This window comes from Patagioenas fasciata, chromosome 3, assembly GCF_037038585.1.
Source record: "Patagioenas fasciata isolate bPatFas1 chromosome 3, bPatFas1.hap1, whole genome shotgun sequence".
Taxonomy (NCBI): Eukaryota; Metazoa; Chordata; class Aves; order Columbiformes; family Columbidae; genus Patagioenas; species Patagioenas fasciata.
In genome coordinates, this window is record NC_092522.1 from 54,950,839 (window position 1) to 54,977,043 (window position 26,205).

General features: G+C 41.8%; 2 protein-coding genes across 7 annotated transcripts in view; one reads left to right on the forward strand and one right to left on the reverse strand.

The window, feature by feature from the left end:
- Nucleotides 1-13,063, forward strand: part of AGPAT4 (1-acylglycerol-3-phosphate O-acyltransferase 4) — a 92,730-nt gene extending 79,667 nt beyond the window's left edge. For all 3 annotated transcript variants that reach the window (XM_065835395.2, XM_071806368.1, XM_065835394.2), the window contains 2 exons: nt 2,342-2,540; nt 10,219-13,063. In XM_065835395.2, coding sequence (XP_065691467.2) covers nt 2,342-2,540; nt 10,219-10,310 — 291 coding nt within the window. In that variant the 3' untranslated portion in view covers nt 10,311-13,063. The remainder of the gene's footprint in view (nt 1-2,341; nt 2,541-10,218) is intronic.
- Nucleotides 13,064-14,222: 1,159 nt separating this feature from the next.
- The window catches only part of MAP3K4 (mitogen-activated protein kinase kinase kinase 4), a 68,641-nt gene continuing 56,658 nt past the window's right edge, over nt 14,223-26,205 (reverse strand). For all 4 annotated transcript variants that reach the window (XM_065834336.2, XM_065834337.2, XM_065834335.2 and 1 more), the window contains 6 exons: nt 24,295-24,411; nt 22,908-23,067; nt 16,799-16,921; nt 16,141-16,247; nt 15,750-15,929; nt 14,223-14,776 (listed from right to left, as the gene is read on the reverse strand). In XM_065834336.2, coding sequence (XP_065690408.1) covers nt 14,756-14,776; nt 15,750-15,929; nt 16,141-16,247; nt 16,799-16,921; nt 22,908-23,067; nt 24,295-24,411 — 708 coding nt within the window. In that variant the 3' untranslated portion in view covers nt 14,223-14,755. The remainder of the gene's footprint in view (nt 14,777-15,749; nt 15,930-16,140; nt 16,248-16,798; nt 16,922-22,907; nt 23,068-24,294; nt 24,412-26,205) is intronic.

Genomic DNA, 26,205 nt, shown 5'->3' on the forward strand with positions numbered 1-26,205 from the left:
TGCCTGAAACAGAGGTTCTGCTTTGAGAATCTTAATTTCCATTAAAAAGAAAGCAAGCTTCTAACTCTTCTCACTTGTAAGAGACCATGGAGAACAGGGCATGAAAATATATGCTGGACTGCCCCAGGGAATTAGCAAAGCATAACTGAAGAGGGGAAGTGTACAGAACTGCAGTGTTTGGGAACAAAGGATATATTTTTGGATACTCATCCTTTGTGGGCTTCCTCGTGGAAGAGTGGTGGCGTACCTCTGCAGTCAGACCTCCCTGGTGGGAGCAGGGAGGAAGAACCCAGTGAGCCTCACAAGGTGATGGATGTTCCCTGATTGCTCCCACTGCATTACGCACCCTACTGTCTAAAGTAACTCAGATTTGGTGGGGGCATTAGACAGAGCATGTTTCTGTGTCCGAATATGGTACGTGTGTGGTTGGGATTTATTACAAACTGAAAACAAGCTCTGTATGCAAGAGAATGAAAGGATCTTAGTGTGGGTGAGGGAAATTTTGAGGTACGTGGTGGATTTAAATGCTGACTTGAGATGCTGATGGGTACCATAAACACCCTTGCAGAAGCTTAGAAGTCAGATCAACCCACAGATCTCTTCAGCAAGGAATGTGAATGTTTTGAATGGTGCAGAGTCCTAACTGAATTGAAGAGCTGTTCCCCACAATGCTGTAAAACATGTAGTGGAGGTGATGGCATGAACATTATTTTGCCCATGGTGTATTTCTTCCATCTGTCTCAGACCTCTTGGTGAGGTGCAGTGCACGGTTTTGCTGCCCCTACTGCTGTGCAGAGCCGACAAAGAGAAAACTGCTGTGCTTGCTGTAAGTGAGTCTGTCTTGCTGTCTGTAGTGATAGGCCCCCTAATGGCGATACCAGTAGTAGTCAGAAATTCTTAACTTGGGTAAGACCTGTATTCAGAAACCTAATTGTATATAGTAGAATTCAATTTACTGATGATTAGTAGCTCTTGTGTTAAACCAGTCACAAGATGAAATCCTCAAGGCACTGTAAAGAAAACTTCATACACTGTGTAATTTGTTCGAGACAGCTAATTAATTGGCCATAATGATCCCAGTACAATCTAGCTTGCATGTTCAAAACAGTCATGATTTTTCTAATCTCAATAAAGAGAGCGCAATGCTTTAATTACTGTGTAATCTCTTTAAAGCTAAATGTTCCCTTTGAAATAGATAAAATGGTAGCAGCCTGTAATTGCTCAAGTTGCCATTAAATAATTAAAGAATTGTCTGTGTCAGCTGGAGTGTAAGTAGATGTAAAATCATAACATAGTAGAAATAATCTTCTTGTGGTTGATTAGGACAATATTGGCTTTGCCAGAAATTTTGGAAACAGTCATGAAGAATTCATTTCTTTGAAGAAATTTAGCACTTCATTCTAACAAAACTGAGGTTCCTTTTTATGTGAGTCTAATTCTGACTTAATTAACCAGTTTTACATGACAACACAGATTGATAATATTTGCTTTTGAACCAGAAGGAAGGGTTTTTTCCCCCACCCACTTTGCTATCTTGGGTTGATCACATTGCTAAAGGGCAGTGCCAGTCACCCATATGGGCTCTAGGGGAAAGTGCTGAATTCTGTGTTTTCTGTGCTTTAAAAAACACTCACCATAAAACAAAAAAACCCAAGCCCCACCCCATTATCTTCCTGATACTATACTAAAAGAGAGAGTCCTTTGATCAAAACCAGTGAGAGACTCTAAACTTTTTGCACGCTCAGCTGTCTGTGGAGAGGTTCAGCACCCGAACTTCCTTCTGCGAGCCTCATGGGAACAAGATGAAGAAGACCGCATCTATGGGATGAAGCAGACAGGAGAGGGTCGTGTTCTTTGGAGTATGGGACACCTTTTCTGACAGGGCTGTGGATGCTGGTTTGAAGCAGTGGTTGGAGAAAACATTAGGGATCAGAGGATCCACTGCCCAACATGCAGCCCAAACACTTCTCTGGCTTACCAGCAGTATTTCTCCAGTGGCTGTGGCCCTTGCAGAAGGTTCAACAGTGATGTCTACATTTCTGCAGGAGTGAATATCCCCTCGCCCTGCTTGTTTTACTGGGCTTGTTATATACTCTCTGGGCATGCCATTTTTCAGGCTTTTAAGGGCAGGAGAAAGAAAGGATGCACACATCAATTTAAGTGCTTTTTTTTTTTTCTACTGTGCCTTCATTGACTTCAAAGTACAAGCTTTCCAGCCATTACCTGATCTTTGACCTTCCCCCATGGTTACAGGCATGCAGAAAGAGGAACATCAAAGTCAGAAAGAGCCAGTTTTGTTGGCAGATGGGGATTTAATTGTTGCCCTCCTTTGTTCTACTAGGATGCATTCCAGGAAGTGTACTACCGAACAGGAACCTACCCAGGAGTCCCTATAGTGCCACCCCGACGACCATGGACACTTTTGAACTGGCTTTTCTGGGCATTATTGCTGCTATATCCTTTATTCAAGCTGCTCATCAACATGATCAACAGTGGATCATCGCTGACACTGGCTAGTTTTGCATTTGTCATTGTAATGGGTAAGTATTCTAAAACTGTTAGGCATGATCTATTGAAGCTTATTAAATATAAACATGACTTGTGAATTCAACAGACCATCTGATTCACTTTAGCCTGGAATAGGTCAAATAGATTATTTTTTTATTTTTTTATTTTTTTATTTTTGTATATTGTATATTTATTTTTGTATAGTTGTATTATTTTTGCATATAAAATGTTTTATTTCTGTAGAAATCAAAACAGTAATTTCCAGTGGGTTGTCTACAAGAGGCTTTCTTTTCTTGTGTAGTGTGTTGCTGGGTTTCAATTTGAATGCCTAGAAGAGGCGCTCAAGGCTAATTCATTCTGTTGAGAACTCTTTCATGTGATCACAGTCTGATGCATCATCCACTAGAAATCCATGAACTTGTGATTTAAGCACAGCCTGTTTCGGCCATTTGCTCTGACTTACATAGCACAGGGCATAGACTATCACAGGTGATTCCTACAGTTCCTGTAGTAGTTCTGTACTGCCCTGGTTTGTGTGTAAACTAGTGCGTTATTTAAGAGGAGGAAGGAAAACAAAACAAGGACCTGGCCCATAGAAATGTTGGGAGATCTCACTTGGTGTCATTTATGGAAGCAGGAACCAAGTCAGTTTGGTAAATAATATCACATCGGGGTGTCTGTCCTTTATAGCATATTGAGTGCCTGCTTGAAGAATGAATCCCCTTCCAGAATAAGCCGTACATTTATAAAGCAAGTGTTTTCTATGGCTGCACTGACCAACATGTGTATCTATGGCTTTATCACCATAAGACCCACCTGTGTATATTACAAACACCCTTTGAAAAGAAACAGAACTTGACAGTTCTTCTGGCTTTGAGTGAACTTGGATGCAGAGATATTAGAGTTAGCGTAAAATGTCATGTCCAAAATAGGAACATGGAGGAAACAGGCAAACATGGAGCGTTTTCTTGTCTCAGAAGTGTATCTTTGCGTTCTACCTAGGTAATTGTTTCTAACACGTAATGTTTCTTTGCAGTCTCAAAAAGTTTGAATCTTGAGCAGATCTCATGCTGCTCTGATCAAGATGAATTAACTAATGTTCTGTTGTCCATCTGTGAAGAACTTGATATGGTAGGCATACAATATCTTCTTTCAGAAAGTGCTCAGCAAATCAAACCCTGCATAAGCTACTGTGGAAGCTTCTTACAAAGGTGATTGGAGAAGGAAGAGTTTGTGTGTGTGCGCGTGTATGCGTGTTTGTGTGTGTACGCGTGTTTGTGTGTGTACGCACGAAAGAAATTTGCTTCATGACGCTTTGGACTAGAGGAAGGAAAACAAGAGCAAGAGTAAGGTCCAGCATAATAATTGGTATGTTAATATGGGCAAGGTAGAGGGAAAGGGAAGGGAATGCCATGCTCTCGTCCTCTACTGGAGAAATCGTTGGTGCTTTTTACACTGGGAATGTTTTATGTAAGATATGTAAGAATTTCTTGGAGCAGTGTCTACAATTTAGAAGCATTTTTTTCAGTCATCTTACTTGTGTACCCTCCACAGGGAACCTCACTGCATAATTCAGGGCTCTGGATTTTAACTTCAGGACTGAATGCTTTAATGCTTGGCATTATGGCATCTGTGATGTACTGAATTTAGCCCTTATTAATTTAGTTGAGTGAGACCAACCCCTCCACCCCCCACTGTAAGTGCAATATTGAGTCATTAGTGGCCTATACAACTAGGTCATGTCTTCTCACTATCAGGAAGGCAGGGAAAGAACCTGTAAAGAAAAAAAAAAGATGATGCTAATAAGAATGGACAGCAAAAGCACCTTTTCTTTTTTTTTCTTGCTCTTACTCCCCACTTAGCTTTCTTCTACTTCTAGCCACAAGAGAAGATTAATAAGGAGGCTGCTGTGAGTCCTCTTTTGAATGCAGTGATAATCCAAAGGTTCTCAGGTTATCTGTAACGCTGGAGCTAACTGAAAGCTACAGCAGCAGTCTGCTGCCAGAATTAACGTGTGAGCTCCCAGGCTGCAAAAGCACAGCTGAGGAACACATTAATAATGGTGAGATTAACGACCCTCTGCAAGGTGCATTGCTGCCCTGTGCTTATCCAGCATGTTTGTGGGGTGCTGCAGGTTGCAGTCCTCTGCAACCTTCGAAAGACCCGCTGTGCTTAGCAACAGCTCTCTTCTCGCTCTAAATACCTGGTGTGATCACAGCACTTGTAATGGGTCAGGATTTGCGCACAGCAGAAGACACTGCATTGTCTCTAATAGTGGCTGTCGCCTGATTAGAGTCAGCCAGACACTTCTTGCTGATGAGCAGGCAAAAAGAATTGTCACTTTTTGGCAGATAGCAGCTTCCGTGAAGCTGTGGAAGGAGGAGAGTCCATGGGAGTGGAAAGAAGCTCAGCCTTCAGCAAAAACAAACAGGAGAGCTGGTTTATCCTGGTCACTTAAAAGTGGATGTGTCATTACTCACCAAAAGAGGAACAGTTCCCTTAGCATGTCATAGTCTGTATCTGTTTTACTATGTCCCTTTGAAAGCAATGTTATTGCTAGTTGGGAGTCATTGGTCTCTTTCTGCAGAAGCATCTGAAAAATTTAGCCCAAGCTGTAATGTTGACTTTTGTAACCAATAGCTGAGTTGCTGTACCAAGGCTGTTCTCCCCGAACTGTGTTTTGTATCCTAAGGGGTATCCCTGTCATGAATGTCCTGAGAGTGATGCAGTTGTCTTCCGACAGTATTTATTTTGCAGTTCTGTCTCCAGCTGCAGGCAAGGTCTCAGAAGTGAATTCTGCAATGGCTGGGAGGTAGTGGTACATGAACACAAATGTGCCTTGGAGGTCTAGACTCTTGGTGCCAGTTGGAACTGTCTGCCTGGCAGACCCATTTTGTAGCAGAGCAGGGAGGGTTGTATTCGTGGTCTTTTCCAGTAGTTGGTACCTGATGGCTTAACAATGTAAAATGACGTTTTTTCTGTATATCAGAGGGATTTATTTACCATTGTGATCGGATGATAAAATCACCTTTTCATATTGCTCCTGCTGCTGCTCCTTTTCCTGCTGTTGTTACCTGAAGCAGCACAGGTAGTGTTTGAGACATTTGTTTTTTATGTGGCAATTTGGCAGCTCACCTGATACTCCTGAAGTGGGAAGCTTATTGCAGTCCCTGATAGCTCATTGTATGTAGATTGCTGTTGCAAAGAGCCGATTTCAGTACCTGATAACATTCCCTTTGTTAGCATAGGTGCAGATAGCACAAGGTTTGTGTAAACTTTCTGTGATAATAGAGAGTGGAGAAACTAGGAGGTCCTTTTACCTGTATGCTCTGCTTTGTTTTCAGAGTGTCGTTTGTCTTTTGGACAGTCTCTGCTAATAGTGATCTCCAGTAAAACACTTAGGAGCTTGTACGTAACTGGCTGTTCAGGTGGAAAGAGCCATAAGATTAATGCCACATGGCGGTCAGGCTGGGGTGAAAGCGCTGTAATCGCTCAGACCCTAAGTCTTGGGTCCAGGGAATCAGTGACCAGTGTATACATAGCTCTGCTGGTTCAGCTCAAACACTTTCAGTCCTAAATAAACGATGTCTCCTCTTTATACTGAGAGTGCTGAGCCATCCCCTCTTGCTTTGTTGTGCAGCAGTTCGGCTGCTTATACTCCTAATAATCACCACATTGTGCTAGTATCTAACTACTGGTCTGGGACTAAGAGCCCTTTGTGAAACTACTTGAATCAACACAAGGCAGTCCCTGCTCCGGAGGTTAAATGCACAAGTAGTTTGAGGGACAAAAGTTTCTTTTGAAAATTGGCTTTTAGTTTCATAGGACATACGGCAAGGGATTTACGTACTTACCTCACAACTGCTATTTAAAACTTGAGACTGATATTTTGGTGTTAAAGCAGTGAATGAGTCCGTCAAATGCCAGTATTTGTATGTGACAGCAGCTTCTTTTTCTCCTCTCCCTCTCCCTCTCCCTCCCCTCTCCTCCTGTTTTCCTAATCCCGTTTGGCTTCAAAGAACCCGGTGTTAGGTTGTGTTTCAAGTTTTGGTAACTTGTGTTGAAGAGCACAACTTTGTGCTCTATTGAGCTGTCAACAGTAGTAAAAACGGGAATGTTGGTTCTGTATGCAAAAGGAGAGCTTCTCTTGGCTCTTAAATGGAGAAGTAGCTCTTACACGTCTAATGCTAAAGGCGTAATGGCTTATGATGTGGGTCCAGTAGTTAAGTATCAGTTATAGGTGAGAGAAGTATTTAATTTGAACCAAGCATAAGTAGTAACAAGCCAGCTTTTGATTCTGCAGGAGTTGTTGTATGTCTGCTCTAGAATATGTGCACGGTGCTATTATATTAGAAAACCTGTTTCCATGGGTCACGGTACAAACTGTGAGTGAGTCCTCGGTGGCTTGACAGTGTCCAAGTGCAGAGTGTGGACTGAAGGGCTGGAGCATGATGTGATCTGGGCAGCAAGGCTGTTGATGCCCCTGAGCTGAGATGAGTGGAAGGTGAGGAGAGCACAAGCCAACAGGGTTATAGTATGTTCTACAATGGGATACAAACCATGTACAGGATTCTGCCTGTGTTGATTGTGCCTATTGGTGGAGCTGCCAGGCAATCTGGCCTTTCAGCCTAGTGCCTAGAACCCATGTTTTGTTACTTGCTTGTTTCTTCTTCTTTATATTATCAAGACAGGCCCTTATTGGCAATTTCTACCATTCATGTAAGCTTTAGTTGTACAATTCTTCATTTCAATCCATAACCTGTATAACTCAGGTGTACAGCAGATTATATATGGGAAATTTTTATGCCCCTACCTTCTGTGCTGCTTATAGAGCTTGCTGTGTGCTACTAACCCCAGGTAACAGATGAGAAGAAATCCTGAGATGTGAGAGAAAAGGTAGAAATCCTCTGCTCTGAGCTGAAAGATGTAGTACTTATTTGTGGAGGTGGTGGTTTTCTTGGGTCTAAAAAATGTTCCAAGAAAGAGATTACATTATTGACTCTTTTGATTTGTGTTAGCTCAGCCCTCCCTCAGCTCTCAGCACCCTGGCAGGCAGAGCAGGTCCTCAGCAACCTCCTGCATCTTTTGGCTGATGGGTAATGGTGGGCAGAAAGATGACAGGAGCTCAGTTACCTTCTGTGGTTTGCAGTGCAGGGATGCCTCACCTCGCAGCTTCTCTTTCCGGCTCTTCTCAGGATGGGCTTTAACTCTCGCAGCTGGTTAAGTTAGGCACAATTCTTGCTTGACCTTTTCTCCCCTTCCTTGTAGTAAAAAACTCTTAAGTTCCCCTTACTCTAGTTGTATTTAAAACAACAGTGGAATAAATCCTTAAACATAATGGTGTCACTACGGTAGGTGCTAAGGCTCCAGGAGAGTTGTGGAGAGGAGGCAGGCCGTGCAGGGAGGAGCCATGGAGGCACTCCGGTGCTTACCCCTGCTTTGCTTCTACAGGCTTGACGAACGTGACCAGCCCCTTCTCCTTGCACCTCACCTTCCCCAGGGTGCTGAGGGATGCAGGGTGACTTGAGGACAGAAGGGCAGTGGCAGCTTCCGCCTGAGAGCAAAGGAGAAATAAGGAAGAAAAAAAAAACCTGAACTGTTGAATTAGGTATTTTTTGGTGTCTAGGCAGTGGCATTCTTGAAATAGGATGAAATCCTCACTGTGCTCTGTGGTTGCTATAACAGGTGCTCTTATTTATGCTCTGTGTCTGCCTCCAGATGCTGTTTCCATCCCTTCTGGTTAAAATCTTAATAATGTCATGCTTACTATTATGTTATGATCCCAGACTGCAAGCAACATGTTAGATCTTCTTCTAGTCTTCTCTGGGCCATTTAAATGTTCAGAGATGTTTTTATTCTTTTCTCTTTGTGAGAGTGAAATCCTTCACCTGTCCGAGTTGTGTGCATTTCCAGTCACAGACTAACAGTATCAGTGTCTGTGAGCTCCCTAGGAGCCATGTCCCTTTCTGGGCTGGTCCCTGCACAGCTTTCCGCCTGCATCCCGGAGACCTGAGGGCAGCCCCACGGGCAGCCCAGCTTCCCCACTGCACCACTGTTCAGCTGTTGCTGTGGCATGTCATGTGTGACTCATCTCTGGTATCCTGTTACCACTTGGACTTGTAAAAACTGTCACGTAATTTACTGTCGTACTACAGAACACGAGTCTGTCGTTGACTGGTTTGTTTTCAAGTGCTGGTATTTTAAATGAACAAAATACACAGTGCCATTTATACAAGCAAATAAGACAGAAGAAAATAGCTGAGGTGGGAAGGCACCTCTGGATATTATCATCTAGTCCAGGGATGTCAAACTTCTCCTAATGCAGCCCTGGGCAGCCTTGGCCTCCTTTCCCATGAAGGCATCTACCAGAAAGCCCAGGTTCTTCTCTGCAGAGCTGCTGTCTTCCCTATCTTCTTACTTAAACAAGACTCGTCTTTTTCAATTTGCCTTACTTACAACATTTGTTCAGCAGTCTGTGCTCCACTACAGAACAGGTTGCTTGAAGCAGGAGAGAGAACTAGCTATTTAAAAAGGGGTGTGGTAGTGTCAGGTTTGCAGCTGGACAAGCGAGCAACTGGTAAAGCAGAGTGCAGCACTGGTCACCAGCTGACAGCCCGGTTCTGTTCAGTGCTAAAGAGCAGCAAATGCTGGGACACAGGGTGCCGCATCAGCCCTGCTTTTTTGGTGTTTGGTACCTGGTCATGGTATGAAGCCTCTGGATTCTCTTGATGATCTTGGGCTCCAACTTGACAACAAAGAGTCCTTTGGCTGGTGAGGAATTGTTCAGGTCATCTTAAGCAGGTAAAGGCTGATGGGAATGAGACCTCTAGAGCACATCACAGGACTGGGTCTTTTCACCCTCAGTCAGCAAGACTCATTCTGCACAGAGGGCGTATGTTTGTGACTCCCAAGTAGGTTTAGACCTGAAAGATGTGTCGCAGTTCTGGGTATGTACAGTAACTGAGCAGAAGTTTGGGGAATAATAGATTTTAGGCAGCTGAGCCCCTTTACAAAAATAAAAAGCTGCAAGGGGAGGGCTTAGGCTAAGTTGTGTTGTTGTGTTTAACTTAAAGTCACTTCAGGCACTAGAAATAAATTATATTAAAAAAAAAAATCCATCTGCATGGTGAATTATTACCACTAAACCCACTATTGAAGTATTTTAAATTAACCTGCCCTCTTATAATGGACTGTTTCATGAGCTGTAGATTAAAAAAAAAAAAAAGCCACAACTGATTTACTTCTTTAATCAAGATTTAAAGTGCCTTTGCACTGGCTCATGCTCTTCCAGACAAGGGGGCTGTTGAGAGCAGGCAGAATTCCCTTCTCCTGTCACACCCCACCAGCAGAAACATCAGTATATTTTGTCATTCAGCGCCTGGGAGCTGGGTAACACCAGCAGCACCCACATGTCACAGCGAGTCTTGTCTAAGGGTTAACAGGGCTGGGCACATTGTGCCTGTGCCTCTGTTGATTCCCGAAGCATCTTCCCTGCTGGTTGGAAAGGACGTCTGGCCTGAGGCTGGCGACCCAGGACCTTCCTTAGTGAGATACCGTGGGCAACTTAAATGCAGTTTGGGTAGGTACCTTTAATGCTGTGCTGCTGTAAGGCTGAGAGCCCTGCTGGTCTCTTTCAAAACACTACACCTGTACAGAACTTCAGTCCTTGTTTGCAAGCAGCTTCTAACTTTATTTTGATGCATTTTGCAGCTTCTGTTGGTGTCAGATGGATGATTGGCGTCACAGAAATTAACAAGGGCTCCACCTATGGCAACAATGACAACAAGCAGAAACGAAAGTAGCGTCTTCAGAGACTGCTTCAGTCCCAAGGGAACAAATGCAACTTCTGAAAACTCTTAAGTGCATATCATGGTCCTTCAAGCGAGATCAGAGGAAGGGTAGGATGAGCAATCACCATGCATATCTGATTTTGTGCTCCTGTTATTTTTTCTCTGGGGGTTTGAGCTGGATGACACACTTGAAAGATGCACTCCTTCGTATACTCTCCACAGCAGGTTTGCATTTGTTTGGTTGGTTTTCCTATAAAATGTCTTAAGCTTTGAAGAAAAAAAAATAAAAAATCCAGTGTTCTTGTATGATGAGACTCTACCTGGAAACTAACCAGAGGTACAGGCTTTATCTTAACTTGCTCTAAGGAATGGGTAAATGTCAAAAGATTGTTACAAGATGATTAAAATTGATAGTTGTCTAGATTACACGTTAACAGTTTAACAACCATAATCTGTCAGTGTTTAAATGCAGTAAAGATGCACTGCTTGGTTATACCAGTATTGGACTGAAGCAGCTCTCCTGAACTGGCAGAGTTGCAGTAGAGTTTTATTACATCTAGAACTGGATCCCACAGTGTGCACCACGTGGGCCCTTTGAAACTCCAGCCGGACCCTGGCTAAGGGCCGGCTTTGTTAGGTCAGAGCCTTGCAGTGGCATAACTGGGAGTGGAATTTGGCCTTGTGGCCTGAACAGAGCTGTGTTACCCACTGCCACATCTCTCCCGAGGCAATACATCAGAGGGATAGCTGAAACCTGTAATTTTTTTGAGAGTAAATGCCATTTACAGTTTGAAAAAACTGAGGTAGTAAGTTCCTTTCAGCTTTAAACACTGATTTTAATTCTAGGCCTTCCTAACAATGGTGGAAACAAAACTGGGTATGCTGTAACTAAGTAATGCAAAGCGTGCATTAAAAGGTAAGCCCCCTACTGTTGTGATCCCAATTAGTCTGCTTGTCTGTCTTTTCAGATAAATTAGTTTACATGGTGCCTCTTAACAGTCAGCCTGAGGTAATACTTAAATTATCTTTTACTTTTATTCTGGGGAGAAGAGGGGAAGTAGCAGAGAGACCTCGGGCAGTCGTATGGCTTGGAGTTTTTTACGGCTGTCTGGACTTGCTTTTACACCCTCCTGAATTGGATAAAACTGGAATCAAGCTCCTTGGGAAAACTGTTCCTCTGACGTTGCTGGTACTGATTCCAGGGAAGCACCTATTGCTTTTAAAATTAAAGAGTTAAGAATATCCAAGTTACTAAAAAGAGCTTGTTTAAAAAAAGGAAAAGGGATTTCCAGCTCGCAGCAGTTATGATTGAAAAAACCCCAAGCTTTAAAAGTCTAAACATACTGATACTGAGCAGTGAGGATTATGATTGACACTTCCAATTATGGTACATTTTCATGGCACACAGGACTTAACTGTGATAATCCAGCAATGAACAGCCTCTGTGTCTCTAGACAAGAAAAGCAGCAGTTTTAGTTGTATTAATAACAGCTGGTATAAAAAATATTTCTCTTCTCCTATAGAAAAGCTGAAGCCAGAATAAAGAGAGGCTAATACAACAGAATATGAATCAGTCCATGAAATATGCATTTGCTGTTCAGTACATCATCAGATCATCTAGAAACAAGTGGCTTTAATATGCAGCACTTAAAGAGCAGTTGTAGTAGTACTTTTAGCACGGGGCAATAAGTAAACTTTTTTGAGTGGCGGCAGTAAAACATACAACACAAAGGAAGGAATAGGCCTTGTGAAGTATGAGGGTTTTTGGGGTTTTGGGCATTTTTTTCCACACCTGTTTTGTGTACACATGTATTCTCTATGCTCTCTAGCTTTCTGGAATAGTTTATATGATGTCAAGAACATAAACATGAGCTGTAGTGTAGTTTTTCAACACATGAAACAGAGCCTGAGATCAGAGAATACTGACACACTTGCTTATAAAGTTACTCTCTTAATAAAGCACATGCCCAGCACCTTGACTAAAACAATCTTAACAGTGCAAAACTGAGTAGTAAACTTGCAGTAGTGTCTGATGGTCCAGCTGTCCTACAGTAATGCATCAGGCATGTTAATGAGCTAGACCTGAAGACACTGTACACAAGGACTTAGAAAATGAGTAGGGGGTGGGAGAGAGAAAGGCCAAGCTGGCATTGCACTGTAACCCTAACCTGGCAGATACAGTGGGCTTTTCTCAGGGTGGTAAAAACCTAAACGCACAGATGAGTCATTCTGAGCAGCAAATACATATTCATGTACTGATAGAAATGAGCTTTCTTCGCCTTTTTAAAGAGCCACTGATTTAATATGCTGGTAGGGGACGTTTAACATTCCTTATGAATCTTAGTCCTTTCCAACTGCATGCAGTGCCAGTTCTCCTAGAGGAAAATACCAAATGTACGTATTTCTGAAAGAGTGTTTAGACTATTTCATACTCATTTCTCTGAGACCAACCTTTAGACCAGACTGAGGGCCAAACACACCATTCCTGGATCCATCCTCCTGAGCACTTCTAGACGTCCCGGCACACAAGGACTGCACTACTGGGCCCTTCCCACCTTCACTGGCAAATGGAGAAAGCGTAATGGTACTTGCTGAAGTTAAACTAGTCCAGTTCACTGTATTAAAAGAATGACATACATACATATGTAATTAGGAAGCAGTGTTTGCCCCTCATCCCCACAAGCAACTACTGTATGTTCTACAACTGCCTTAACAAAAGTAGTCTTAATGTTTGTTTATATAAAAATAAAAGTATAAAAAGCTAATGTGCAGTGAACGAGTTTTCTTTCGGTTGGCAACATCAAACTAGCAACAGTTTACTTTTCACCTTCTTTATCTGTCTTGACTCCTAAAAGCTGTCTGCAGTTCCCGTTTGTGCACAAGGGCACCCGAAACAACGCAAATGAGGACGCAAACTGCCCAGGTACTTCTGCTGTATAGCCAGGCTTGCAGGGGAAACTCAGGTACTTTCACAGTCAGTTGTTAACATACTTCCCTACCCTTCCTATTGTAGCTGAAAATGAAGACCTGAAGAGAAGGGAAAGTTGTCATTTAAATTCATCGCAGTATTTTTGAGAGCCTAGATGATACACTGCACTGCTGACCTGCACAGCAAGGCTCATGCCTTTCTGCATTTAAATATTAGGTTTTGTGATACCTTCTCAAGACCTCACCTAAACAGCTGCTAAAGCCCACACCTGTAACCAAGGATTTGTGGATCAAGTGGAGAAACAGGACTTTAGAATAAAATGAAACATTAAAAACAAGTTATTTGCTTTATAAGTAAGTTCCCCATTTTAAGGTCTCAGGCTGTAACAAGAATATGTAAACTTGCAGTAATTATTACAAGTAACAATTTTAAGTCATCTGCTTGTAATAGCAAGCTAAACAAAATAATCCAAATAGATCAAGTGATGCAGACTGTTTCTTCAAATTGCTAACCACTTCTACTCTCGATTTTCTGAGACTCATGACAATTGGCGGGTGGTAGGGAAATCAAAGTCAGAAATTAGTTTTAAAAAGCTAACAGTAAGTTCTTGTTTTTGCCAAACAGAACACAAGAATAATCTTAACTGATTCTCCTTCAGGCCACAGGGATGCCACGCAGTCCATTCCCTGTTCGCAGTGCTCACATTCAAGGGGACGGTTATTTCAGACCACGACTCTGTTCCTTCTGTACCAGGGAGTGTCAGGAACTGCACAGCCCCATGTTTCCTCAGGAGAGGATGGAAGGGGGGACATCAATTCTGTCACCACTTGTGCAGTTTAAGATGCTTCTTACACATCTTGAACTTGACAAAACATAGACTACTGCAATAGAAGTTAGGTTAGCTTAGGAGCGTTAAACAAGTGTTGAAAAAAAAGTTTAAAATGTGACACAACCCAATATATTCATTTTTTGAAGAAAAACCCTTCACCAACATCTCCTAAAATAAACCATTTATTGAGAAAAAAACTTTTTTAAAATTTCATTAATCAGCCTTGTGCATAACAAATCTGAAGCTTGCCAAAAAACAAATAAACAAAAAAACCAGTAAAAGTTCACAGTCAGTGCACTCAACAAACAAACAGATTAAAAAACAAGGTCCGTAACGCCTGATAACACTACAGCATTTTTCTGAACCTAAAGAGTTCAAAAATACTACATATTAACATTACAGTTCTCAGTCAAATGAGAAACAGGAGAAAGAACAAAAAAAGGTATGGTCCATATACAGTAGTAATGGCACTTTCACTGAAACATGCAGCTTCTTCCAACTTGCGGACACTGTCACGTGAGCAACATGTGCCAAGTACAACATACAGGAGCAGCAGAGAAAGTGACGCTCGTCACTTGTGCAGTCTTCGTAAGTTCAACTTTTATACTGTTTCTCAGCACAGTCTTTATGTAAATATTACATACAGTAGTGATTAAAAGGTATCTTGCCAGAATAAAAAAGGCCAAAGACTGAATAACTTCATTCTTCATCTGTGCAAACCTGTGAAGGGGACAAAAGGCAATGAATTCACTTGTCTTCCTATTACAGTAAGAAGATGACAACAGATCAGTTCTTTCAGCACCTTCACTGAACACCTTTAAGGGCTTTTTCTTTTTCCCTTGTTACGCAGGTAACAAATTACAAGTGTTTAGATGTGAAAAACTGATGTTTCCCCTGCCACTGTGCCACTCTGACATGCCTAAAGCAGCGTTTTGCCTCTGGGATGGATGGGATTGGGCTGCAGGGGCCCTGATGACAGGGATGGGTATGATGAGCCCAAACGCACTGTTACTGAACCACAATACCAAAGTGAAAAACTTTATGCTAGAAAATGGGACAATTCAATAACCTGCTGTGCACCTACTTCTTCAAAAAGGTAGTTACTACTACACCTAAGTTTGTAGCTGTGAATCCTTGCCTATTCTTAAGAAAAGAATCAAACTATAGTTCATGCAAGAACTGCAGACTGTTAGATCAACTGCCAGATAAACATTCCATATGAACTTAACATTAACTGTGAACTTAAAAAAAGCAGACCCTTGCACTGAGGGTGGTAGAGTTCTCAAGAATGTGCTTGTTTCACTTTCTATGGAGGGGACCCTTATCTCTAGATGATGGAGGTTCTGCATAGGTACTCCCTAAAGTTCTAGGCACAGCGACCTTCAGATCAAATTAACTTCCACTCAGTTGAAGCTTAACAAGTCTTTTTAACATAAAGATAATGCATCCCAAAACAGCAATGAAAGTTTATTGCATGGTGTGCACCAGGTTCTTTTAGTCAAATGTTTGTCAGCAACATAACATGCTTCTGAAAAGTCGCCAAACCTTGCTTTCTGGACAGCATCAACTCGATACCTGGACAGGCTCCCACCGTGACACAAAGCCCTGTGGCACAGCTGGAAACGATGCAGCCAACTAGGAGCTGTTTCCAATTCCTGTCTACAGTCTTTGTGGCCAAAGCCATGGGACAAACCTTGACAAAAGGATGATCGAGGAGCTGGCTGGCTGTCCACCTCATCTTTGGGTCACTCTCCAGGCAGTGACAAAGGAAGTCTTTCCCTTCTGGGCTCACTTTGTCAGGAATAGGAGGTTTATGGCCCATCCCCACTCTATACATGATCTGGAAGTTGTGCTCGTATTCGTGCCAAGGCCTCTGCAACAGGTAACAGCATTGCTAAGTTGCAAGTTTTAGTGAGTGAGTAGCTTGCTATCAATAGAGCATATATTTCTGTACTCCAAAAAAATTAAAACCCACCCCAGTACTTGCAGATTTAAGTGTGACATATTTCTGGGAGTGGGACCAAAATTTGCAGAGAAACTGCTAAGAACAGTTTGCATTCAATCAGCATGTGGAACATCCCTACCTTGCCAGTGACCATCTCTATAACGACACAGCCCAGGCTCCAGATGTCTGCTGCACGTCCGTGCCCTTCTCCTTTTGCTCTGGTAATTACTTCTGGAGCCATGTATGCTTTGAAACAACACATGCGATGTCATCAGTTCATGCAGCAGAAGGAACAGAATACATTCAGTGATTAGCTAGGCAAACTAAATGCTTTATAATACATCTGTAGTGAATCACCACTATTTTTGCTAAGTTTTGGCATTTGCTGGCTTCTTGTTCTTTGACACATTTGCAGTGTAACTGTCTTTCCATTTGAAAAGCGTCAGTGAAAATGCTGGTACATGTACATGCTTTCGGTTATTTTTGTTTTTGAAAAATAGCTTAAGCAGGTGTTTAGTAAGAACAGCACTGTTTCAGTAAGGCTGCAAAGAAAGATACAACCCCAGAAAACACAAGCTGCAGCATCTTTATAAAAGCTGCCAGGCAATTAAAATTTCATCTTTCCAGTTATATCATTCACTGATTGTTTTGGCTTCTGGATGTAAAGCACATCTGGCTAGCTATGGTAAAATCCAAGTTTCCCTGAAACATACCATTTTTCTCCAGCACAAACTTCGGCAGAGGTATCTTCTTCTCTGGTAACTAGACAAGTATCTGCCTGGCACATGCTTCCTTACCTGCAGTCCCCAGAGTACTGTTCACTTCCCCAGGCATTGTCTGGGTGTTGTTCTTCAGTTTCACTGAGCAGCCAAAGTCTCCTAGTTTAATCAGTCCAGATGATGTGAGAAAGATGTTGGCTCCTAGAAAACACAATAAAAACCAGTAACACTTGTTAAACTAGTGCTGAATTGAGGAATGAGGGTTTCCTGATATACTCTTGGAAGTTACACAGTAGATAACAGCTGAATTTGCACTTAGATCTTTACCTGTGGGTTAAGCATGGAATATTAGCAATGTCCCCCAAAGGGCAAATTACCAGTAGCCAATGGGATTTTTGGTGAGTTTCTGTCTACATTAGATGTACTGGAAGTTGACAACAAGAAAAACAATGCAGTACAGTGGGCAAACTCATCAGCTTTCCATACATGCTCATTATGAGAAAATACTCCTCCAGGACTTGACGAATTCCAGTGCTTATCCTTGTGAATGTTGCACTGCAAAAAACCACCTGTCCTTAGGGAGCGTCCTGGCAGAGGCCATTGCTACGTACCTCCCACTGGCCATCTTTTCGGTTCTGCTGAGCCAAGACAGGTAACGTCATACAGCTGTGTCATCACAGCAGACTTCCAAAATAGAGCTTATAGCATTTTATTACATGTACTACCAAATGCCCACTCCTATTGTGCTCTACTTCCAGAAGAATTTCTGGAGGAGGGCTACTGTTACAATCGTTGGCTACACTGCCAGCTCACAGGAGAAAAAAAAATTCCCTAGCAGAGTTGAAAATCTCTGAGGGGAAGCTGCAGTTGACTTCAAGTCACTTGCTCTACACGACACTGCAAAATAAGCCAAGTGGCTTTGATAACCAGGTCTTCTTTTGTTCAACATCCTGCCAAAACATGTTGACAGCCAACAGAGCAGAGGAAGAACAGAACAAGCTCACTATACATTTCAGGCCAAGTCCTGGCTTCTGCAAAGTATTGCAATGAAACCACAAGAAGGTTGCAAGAGTCACCTGGCAGAAATACAGCTTGAGATGTGGTCTCTCTCGAGGAAAGATGAACGGTTTGCACAGAACAAAAGTGTATGCCTACTTGAGGAGTAGGCAATATTGGGGGTTTCTTTTCACACAGCCTTTTCCCATGTCACACAGAAGATTCTTTGAAAAATGGCTCATCTGAATACAGCCTTCAGAAGTTTCTCACTTTTGTTCCACCTTGAACATAGGTTAGCACAGAAATTCTTGGCTGCTCTTCCTTTGTGTTATGTTCTCTTAGTTACTGACTTTTTCCAGTTAGCTTGTCTGCACATCCCCAAGATATTAACAGAAAATAGAAGGAATCCCCAAAACGCTCAAGTCAAAAAAAGGCAGTGCAGGTCAATGATGCTAAAACCCTGCCCACTTCTCAAAGGGCTTCTCCAACTGCTACAAGAATGCTTGATAACTAAAGCAAGATTATTTAGCCCAAGAGGCATTACACAGAACAGCACTATAAAAGGGGTAGAGAAATCATTAAGAGAAATAAATTCCAACATTTAATTACTGTAAGCCTTTCACAAGTTCTGAAAAAGAATTAACTTTCAGTGTTCTGCACATTGTGTCTAAGTTTTCCACTGTTGGCATTCGGGTGCCTGCACGTACTAAAGATCAGAATTCTTTGGTTGGGTTCTGCAGTTTGCCGTCACAGGGACATAACGTGTCCACAGTCACCCTGCAATCACAGGCATCTGTAATGGAGCTGGGTGGACCATCCCTCAGCTCCTTCAATGAAAGAGAATACAGAAACACACCAAAGCAGTACAAGGAGGCAGCTCAATGAGACACTAAATATGGGCACTGCATTAGAAAAGTGACAGTTACTCTACCAGCAACTTTCTCCTTTGAACTACTTCCCACAGCTTTTCCTTTTTGTAATGATTTTCAAGCAGTTATTTATCATATAGGAAGTAGATGCACTTAGCCCACACAAAGAGCTTAGGAAAAATAGCCATCACTAGCAAATGCTTTTACAAGGATGTTTTGGAAACCTATGTTCCCATTCCTCCGGAAAGCAACATGCGCATCTCATGGAAGGCTTACAAAGTGGTTTCTGACTAGAGCAGTGGGTGGAAACTGGCAGAGCTTAAGTGCAATGATCTCTCTTCTGGCTGAATCTAAAGCTATTGGGATAATTGTGGTAGTTTGGTTTAAGAAAGTTCAGAACCTACTTACAACGCCTTCCATACCCAAGTTTGTCCCTTAAAAAAACCCAGTAATGACAATTTAGCATAAATGTTGCTGTTAAAGTCTCTGTTTCACAGAGTAAGACCAAGCTGGCCAAGCTCTGTAAGAAGTCTTGAAAAATGGTTGTCTTGTTAGATGAAACCTCCACAGAATCCAGCAGAACCTGGGTAAGAGAACAGGAGACACGAGGGCAGCACTTTGAGGATGACTGATCCTTTTTACCTTTGACAGTTAATGTAACTGGGAATGTCACAAAATTCCTACCATATCTGCATGGTTAATAAGCAAAATAAAACTAGAGACCATGGTTAAACAGGCAAAAAGACACAACACAGCCTTCTGTTCCTTCTGTCCTCCTACACATACACTATCAAAAGCATCTTCATTGGAAGGACTTGGCAGAGGCAAGAGGCAGCCCAGTTCTGCACAGCCCTACTGCCATTTACACCACAAGACCTTCTGGGCAAACTGCAAACTAAGAGCAAGTGTCAAAAGCCATACCCTTGCTAGAGTCAACAAGACCTACAACCCAAAGCTTTTAAACTGAAGTTTCGTGCCCTGTATCTCTGTGCCAAGTCAGCCCCACTTTAAGTGCAGTGAAAAATGCACTAGTGTGATATTCCGAAGGTGCTGGTGTAAGTACTGCGAGCCCGAGGAGTGGTACCAAAAGCCCCGCTAAAGACTTTGGCATAATTCCACAAAGCTGGGCAGCTCAGACACACCTCAGCCACTACTCAAGTGTGTAGCAACCAAATTCATTCAAGAAACAAGCAGGCCAAACATTCCCTTTGATGAGAAAATCAACTGTAGAATCCTCTTTCACTCAGTCTCTCAGATAGGATGACATATGCCCATAGTCTCCTGTTGAACAGCCTTCCACGTCTTGTTGAATGACCTTCCTTCCCTTGTGCTCATCATGAAGACATGAAAGCAGGAATGGCAGAAATTCTGAGCTAACAATGAAGTTAACAGGAGCACACTAACACTTTGATGAAAACTTCTGGCCTGGAGCATCTCACTCACAGACTTCTGCTTCATTTTCTATATTCATTCTGAAAAGACAATTCAAGTACTCTTCAAGAATATGCCCTTCTCTCTCAGAGAAAAAGCACCAGGCATGACCTCAGTGATTAATTCCTCTCAGTTCAGCACTTGTGAGACCACACTTGAAATGCTGTGTCTTGTTTTCGGGCTCCTCAGTACAAGACAGACACTGACATACTGGAGCAAACCCAGCAGAGGGGCATCAAGACAGTCAGAGGGCTGGTCCACACAATGGACAGCCGAGAGATGGGTTTGTTAAGCTCGACAAAGGGAAGAGTGTGTGTGGAGAATTTATTGCTGTTTTCAGTTGTGTAATGGGAAGATGTCAAGATGATGGAAAGAGGCTTTTTCCTCAAAGGCAAACTCTGTATCCATTGCCCCATATTCTTTCAAACAGCAACCTCTGCAAATGCCAGGGAGGTATCAGGAAAAAGTCCTTCACAATGGGGATAGGTCAGTCACTGGGATGGGACCCAGAGAAAAGTGAATATCCATCTCTAGACATATTGGTATCTCAACTAAACAAGGTCTTGAGCAACCTGATCTCATTTGACATTGGATCTGCTACCGAGGTTGACCCTGTTTTGAACAGAGAGCACAAACAGAGATGTTCAGCGGTTCCCTTCAGCATTAAATATTCCATCATTCTCGATAACTGAGGAAAAACTGAAGAAATGTTAACTGAGGAATCTGGGCTTAACCATACAGTTTAAAATCCAATACCCAGAATAAAACTTAATCAGCTGCTACATACCAGCACCAACTACTTTACACATTGATGCAAAATAGAAATCAGTGCAGCCAAGTGTAACAACCAGCCAACACTTCCCTCAGTTCGTTCCTACAACTGCAGGTTGAAAAAAGCCTCAAGGCAGCTGTGTCTCGCTTCATCTTTACCACTCACAGAACTGGATGCCATAACAGCATCTGAAAGACAACGGTGGCACAAGGGGACACTACTAACCAAAGGACTCAATTTTTAATCACAAGGTACTTGCGGACACCAACTGTGGGATAACCAGTTCTTAGAGTAATTGTTTATGGGTATCTGCGGCTTAAAAGAAACATATCCACAGTGATGTTTAGCAAACTGGCCATGAGAGATCTAGTGTGACCTGACAGTGACATTTCCATAGCAAAGTAGTTTTAACAGGTGGAATGACATCATCATTTTTCCCTACCAGAAAAATAAGAGTACCTAAGAGCTGAAAGAAAAAACAGAGTTTTCTTTATTGCTGTTTGCCTGAAATCTTGGAGATGCAACATTAGCATAAAAGGAGGCAGAGAGCAAGAGCCTTCCAATGTAACTTCAGGCATCCTTTATAAAATACCCTCTGTGGTCTGTTTTCACATTCTGTCATTAACTTTTGGGAAGGCCTATACACAGATGCGCCCGCTGTGACCCTCTGTTTGTCACTGCTGTTATTCTCATGCTACACCTCAACATTTGGTATGAGGAACCTGTTGAAACAGGAATGCCCTCAGGTAACATAGCATTACAGTTCTGTTAAACAGCTCTTCTCATGTCACTGAGCCTCGCTGATGAGAGGAAGACCTATTTGGAAATATATCCAGAAGTCAGCAATGACATAGAGCAGCATAAAAAAGAAAACCCTGTCAGCCAGCCTTAGATTTTGATAACAGGCTTCCAGGGGAGCATAATCCAGCTAAGCAGAACCTGGGTATGGAATGATCAAGTAGAGGGCAAGGAGGGCACTGTGAGAAGCATGGAGGGAAATCCACAACTGGAGAGAAACCTTTGGTTGGGAAGGAAAACCAGAAAAGGCAAGATTGCTGGGGAATGGGAGTGAGGGAAAGTGTTTCCTAGGAAAAAAAGCCAAAACTGACTCAAGAGTGGCCTACCTGGGTGGGAGGCCTCTGGAACGTAGATAGTTCTTTTCCCAAATGAGAAGCATGAGGCCAAAGGACCAAGAGCAACTGGGAACCTCCTACACTGCTGCGGTGATTCAAAACCCTGTGAGCAAGAGGGACATAGAAACCCAGCATCGTTGGGTTGCACTGCCTTGTCATAAAATGAGCATTCACAGGGTATATTGTGTGCATCCTTTCCCCTACTTCTGTTAAGTTTCTGCCATAGGTGAGCAAAATATGCCAGACTAACAAAAACAAGATAACTAGACATGGAAGATGTTCTTGGAAGGCGCAGGAAAAGAAAAATGAATGTGAAATGTGGACTCACACTGGGTGCTCTAAGTAAATGCCAAACCCAACCTCCCTTCAGTTATTGTAGTTCCAGTCTGCTCATTTTGCAAGCAAAAGCTGAGAGCCAGGCATGAGTAGATAAATGTATGGCAAAAAACCCACTAGATAAGTAATTTTACAATATCCCTTTAGCTTCCTTTTAATAAAGCTTTTATTACAATGCTTAATCAACCGTTCTTCTGAAATCCTAGATCTCTTCTGGAAAACGGGAATCACAGGAAAAAGTTCTGATGAACAACTCTAGCACTGTACGTTGCTTGTCAGCACCCAGAACACACCACTCTTCCTTGTGTAGATGAGAAGAAAACCAGCATTACATAACTCAGTATATTCGTACTAGAAATAGAAGGACCAATTCAATCCCCAACAATAGTAACAACCTCTGCAGAAACTATATAAATCATGGGCAGAACTTACGAGTTTGCAATGCCAACTGTGAACATTTTTTATGTTCTGTACTTCAAAAGGAGCACGTGACTAGCCAATAACTTGTACACTGAAAAATGAGTGGAAGGCTTTATACACTTAATGGTTGTATAGATAACAAGCACTAAATCTGTAAATATGTCCCACGTCGCTCCCCTCCCCATCTACAACACTGAAACAATGACATTACCTTTGATGGGTAACATTACCTTTAATGTCTCGATGAACAATACCATGTTCATGTAGTACATTGATTGCAATCGTGATTTGCTTTGTGTAGAGCCTAATGACATGCTCCTGAAGGCCCAGTTTTGATACCTCTTCCAGAGTGCCCTCATCACAGTATTCCATGAAGATGTACATTTCTTCCTGTTGTGGGAACCAAACCAGATTTCATTGTTGTGGGGTTTTTTGGTTGATTTTTTATGAAGTTTTCCTTCCATCCTTTATTGTTTGTGAAAAGAGTAATGGAAGTGCCATGTAATGTTTTAATGAAGTACCTCCTACCACGGAATATCTAATAAATCATCTCTTCAGAATTCTATTCTCTTGGGCATGCTTCAACCCAATATGTTCTATTGCATATCTATGGAAAATCTCTGCTACAGGTTTAGCTGCATCATTTGCATGTAACTATTTGGTGGTATAAAATACACTACTTTGGTATCAACCAAAAAGGACTTCGGAAATCTTCTGGGTTATCACACAGAAATACAAAAAAGATTCTTTGTGTACTTAGAAAAAAAGGTAAAATTCTGTTTTGGGCTTGTTTTTTTGGTTTGGTTCTACCCCCACCCTCCCAGTTCTTACAATATCATGTCCCCTGCTAAACCAGGAATGGGTCATCATATCAACCCATTCATACTGAGCAAATCAGTCAAAACCAGACGCCGCTTTCCAGCCAGACAGTAGGCATCCTGTTCCCTGCCCACCTCACCAGGTAGAGATACGGGAAGGATCTGAGACTCACAGGGGAGGTGGGAAGGGCACGTGGGAAGCAGAGTAAGAAAATGGTGGGTATCTCAACACACAACTCTGGAAGCCAGCTCCCTAAGAAAAACAGGCTTCATTTGTTCTGCTGCTCAAACAAAAAACTCGTTTTTCTTTCTGAAGAGACACCAGCTGAATTCCAAAAGATCTGATGCCTTAAGATACTCATCTGGCATCAAGATTTAAACTCCAGCACAAAATTTTTCCAGGAATCAACAGGAGCCTGTACAACTTTTGCTGCTAACAGTGAAGGGTTTTAGGCTGTCTAGTCTTTATGTAAATGCAAGAGTTACCATACCGTATATGATATAGCTTGCTTTTAGAGCAGTTAAGCAGAGTAGCAGCACAGAATAGCCTTCCAGCATTACTTGCTCTATTCACTTAGTGTGAAGCTTCTCTGTTTATGTACCAGTTCCAAAAATTTTCCCCAAATTATGTTTCAGAAACCTCAACATTCAGAGGAAAAAGACACACTGTAATTCACAGAGATATCCAGGCAATTAAGCTCAACTAGAATGTTCTCAAGTAAAATGACCAGTGATCCACAGCTGCTTAAAATTTTCTCTCTGACCTATAAAAAAGCCCCAATAACTTAAAATTTCTTACCCTATGGAGCTCCACACCAAAATAACGAACCAGATTAGGGTGTTTGATGCCTTCAAAAATCTTCAGTTCATCAGCTGTTTCTTTGATGGTTTTGTGATCATTAGGTTGAAATCTTATCTGCAAGAAAGATTTTTCATTATTTTGCCACTAGTTTGAATTACTAAGGAACAAAAAAAAAACCCAACCCAAACAAAATAAAAACCACCAACCTATCCTAAACCGAAACCAACCAAGAAAACAGGTACAAGCTTCTTTTTCTTAAGCACTGTCATCACGCAAAAAGCCCGAAAATATCAACCCTCTATCTCCAAACTTAAACAAAAAACTATTCCCCAAACTATTCTGGGAAAACTACACACAAATACCACGATTAATAAAGTTTGTAAGAGCAAAATGCTGTTACTTAAATGCATAAATACACACATGTGTGCACCTATGGATCTTTTCCAAGCCTGCCTTCTAGCTTAAACCTGCTAGATAGACATGGTACAAGAGAATCTGAAGTACTATCAGTGAGAGTTATTCTTCAAGAAAGACAACAGAAATTCTAAGGGATTTATTTCTCTGAGGGGTTTCTTCATTGAGAATGAGGCAGGAAAAGGTGTGGCACAGAACAAACACAATCATAAAGGTTTTGATGAAAGAAACACATTTGCCTTAGCTCTCCCACAATATGCCGTGACAGATTTTTCATGGAGGAAAAAAAATTATCAAGTCTTCTGAAAAAACAATTTAAAGCTTCTATTCACGCAAAGAACGGTGAAATGCCTATGGCAAGTTATGGAAAATGCTACTTTTACCATACTGGTAGAAAGCAGAAACTTCATTGAGTTCAGGACAAGAGCTAGAGGAAGAACTGCACATCTTTTACATTTGGTTGCTAGGATGCTATGACTGTTTTGTTCAGCATAGCAATTCCAGGATACAGCTTGTACTCAAACTATGGTAAAATTAAATATATGGAGATTACAAAAAGGTGACAAATGACATTTAAGTATTTTATGTATTTCCTAAGTTGCAATATGATGTATTTGTAGTAAAGCTTGTCCACTATAATTGTAGAGATTTTAACAACACTGTGGCTAAGACAGTAAAGTCTGAAGAAATCTTGGGGGGTGAAGGGAATGCAATGTTTTTAACCAGTTTAAAAAATAAGTAAATCAATCTTCTAAGCTACTCTTAAGGAAATCCAGAAAAGCGTTTTATTTGGAAGTTGCAAACAGCTTGCATTTAAGCCCACAGTGGGGAGGCACTGAGGAATGTTTCTTAGTGAAATAATTCTGGAAGTTAAAACTACTACAGGAGAAAGGCAGCATACTGTATGTTTAGCCTACTAGTGAAGTGTTTGTCAAACAAGTTCCATTTAACTTATTTGAACTTCTGCTAAAGAGTACACACATGCTAATTCGTAAAAAGCACCTGCACCTAGAAAGCAACCTTGAACTCCAGAAAGGAATCTGCTACTGGTTCGAGGAGAAATGTTCTTTCATTGGGAGAAAAAAAAACGCAACAAAATTTCAAGTGTTGGTATTAGTTAGTCAGTGAATGAGTATGGTACAAGACCTTAAGCGCAAGCCCAGTCTCGTTTTTCCACACCTTTGAGATCACGTATGTATTGTGTGTGTGGAAGAGCTGGCTCAGAACATGTAACTGCTCCAGCATCAAATGTCTGGCATGGAAACTGCTGTGAGCAGCTAATGCTCGCACTTGTCTGAAGATGTAGAAATGCAATAAAGCTAAACAATACAAGTATTTTAAAAAACAAGGTGCTGTGGGGAAAACAGAACTCTACGCCTACACAGCTTTATTCATTTCTACCCTGAAAATTAGATTTTCTGTACCCACCAGGTTAGTCAACAGCTTTGTGACTCAGCCTAGCTCACTTAAACTAGGAGAAACTGAAAAACATCT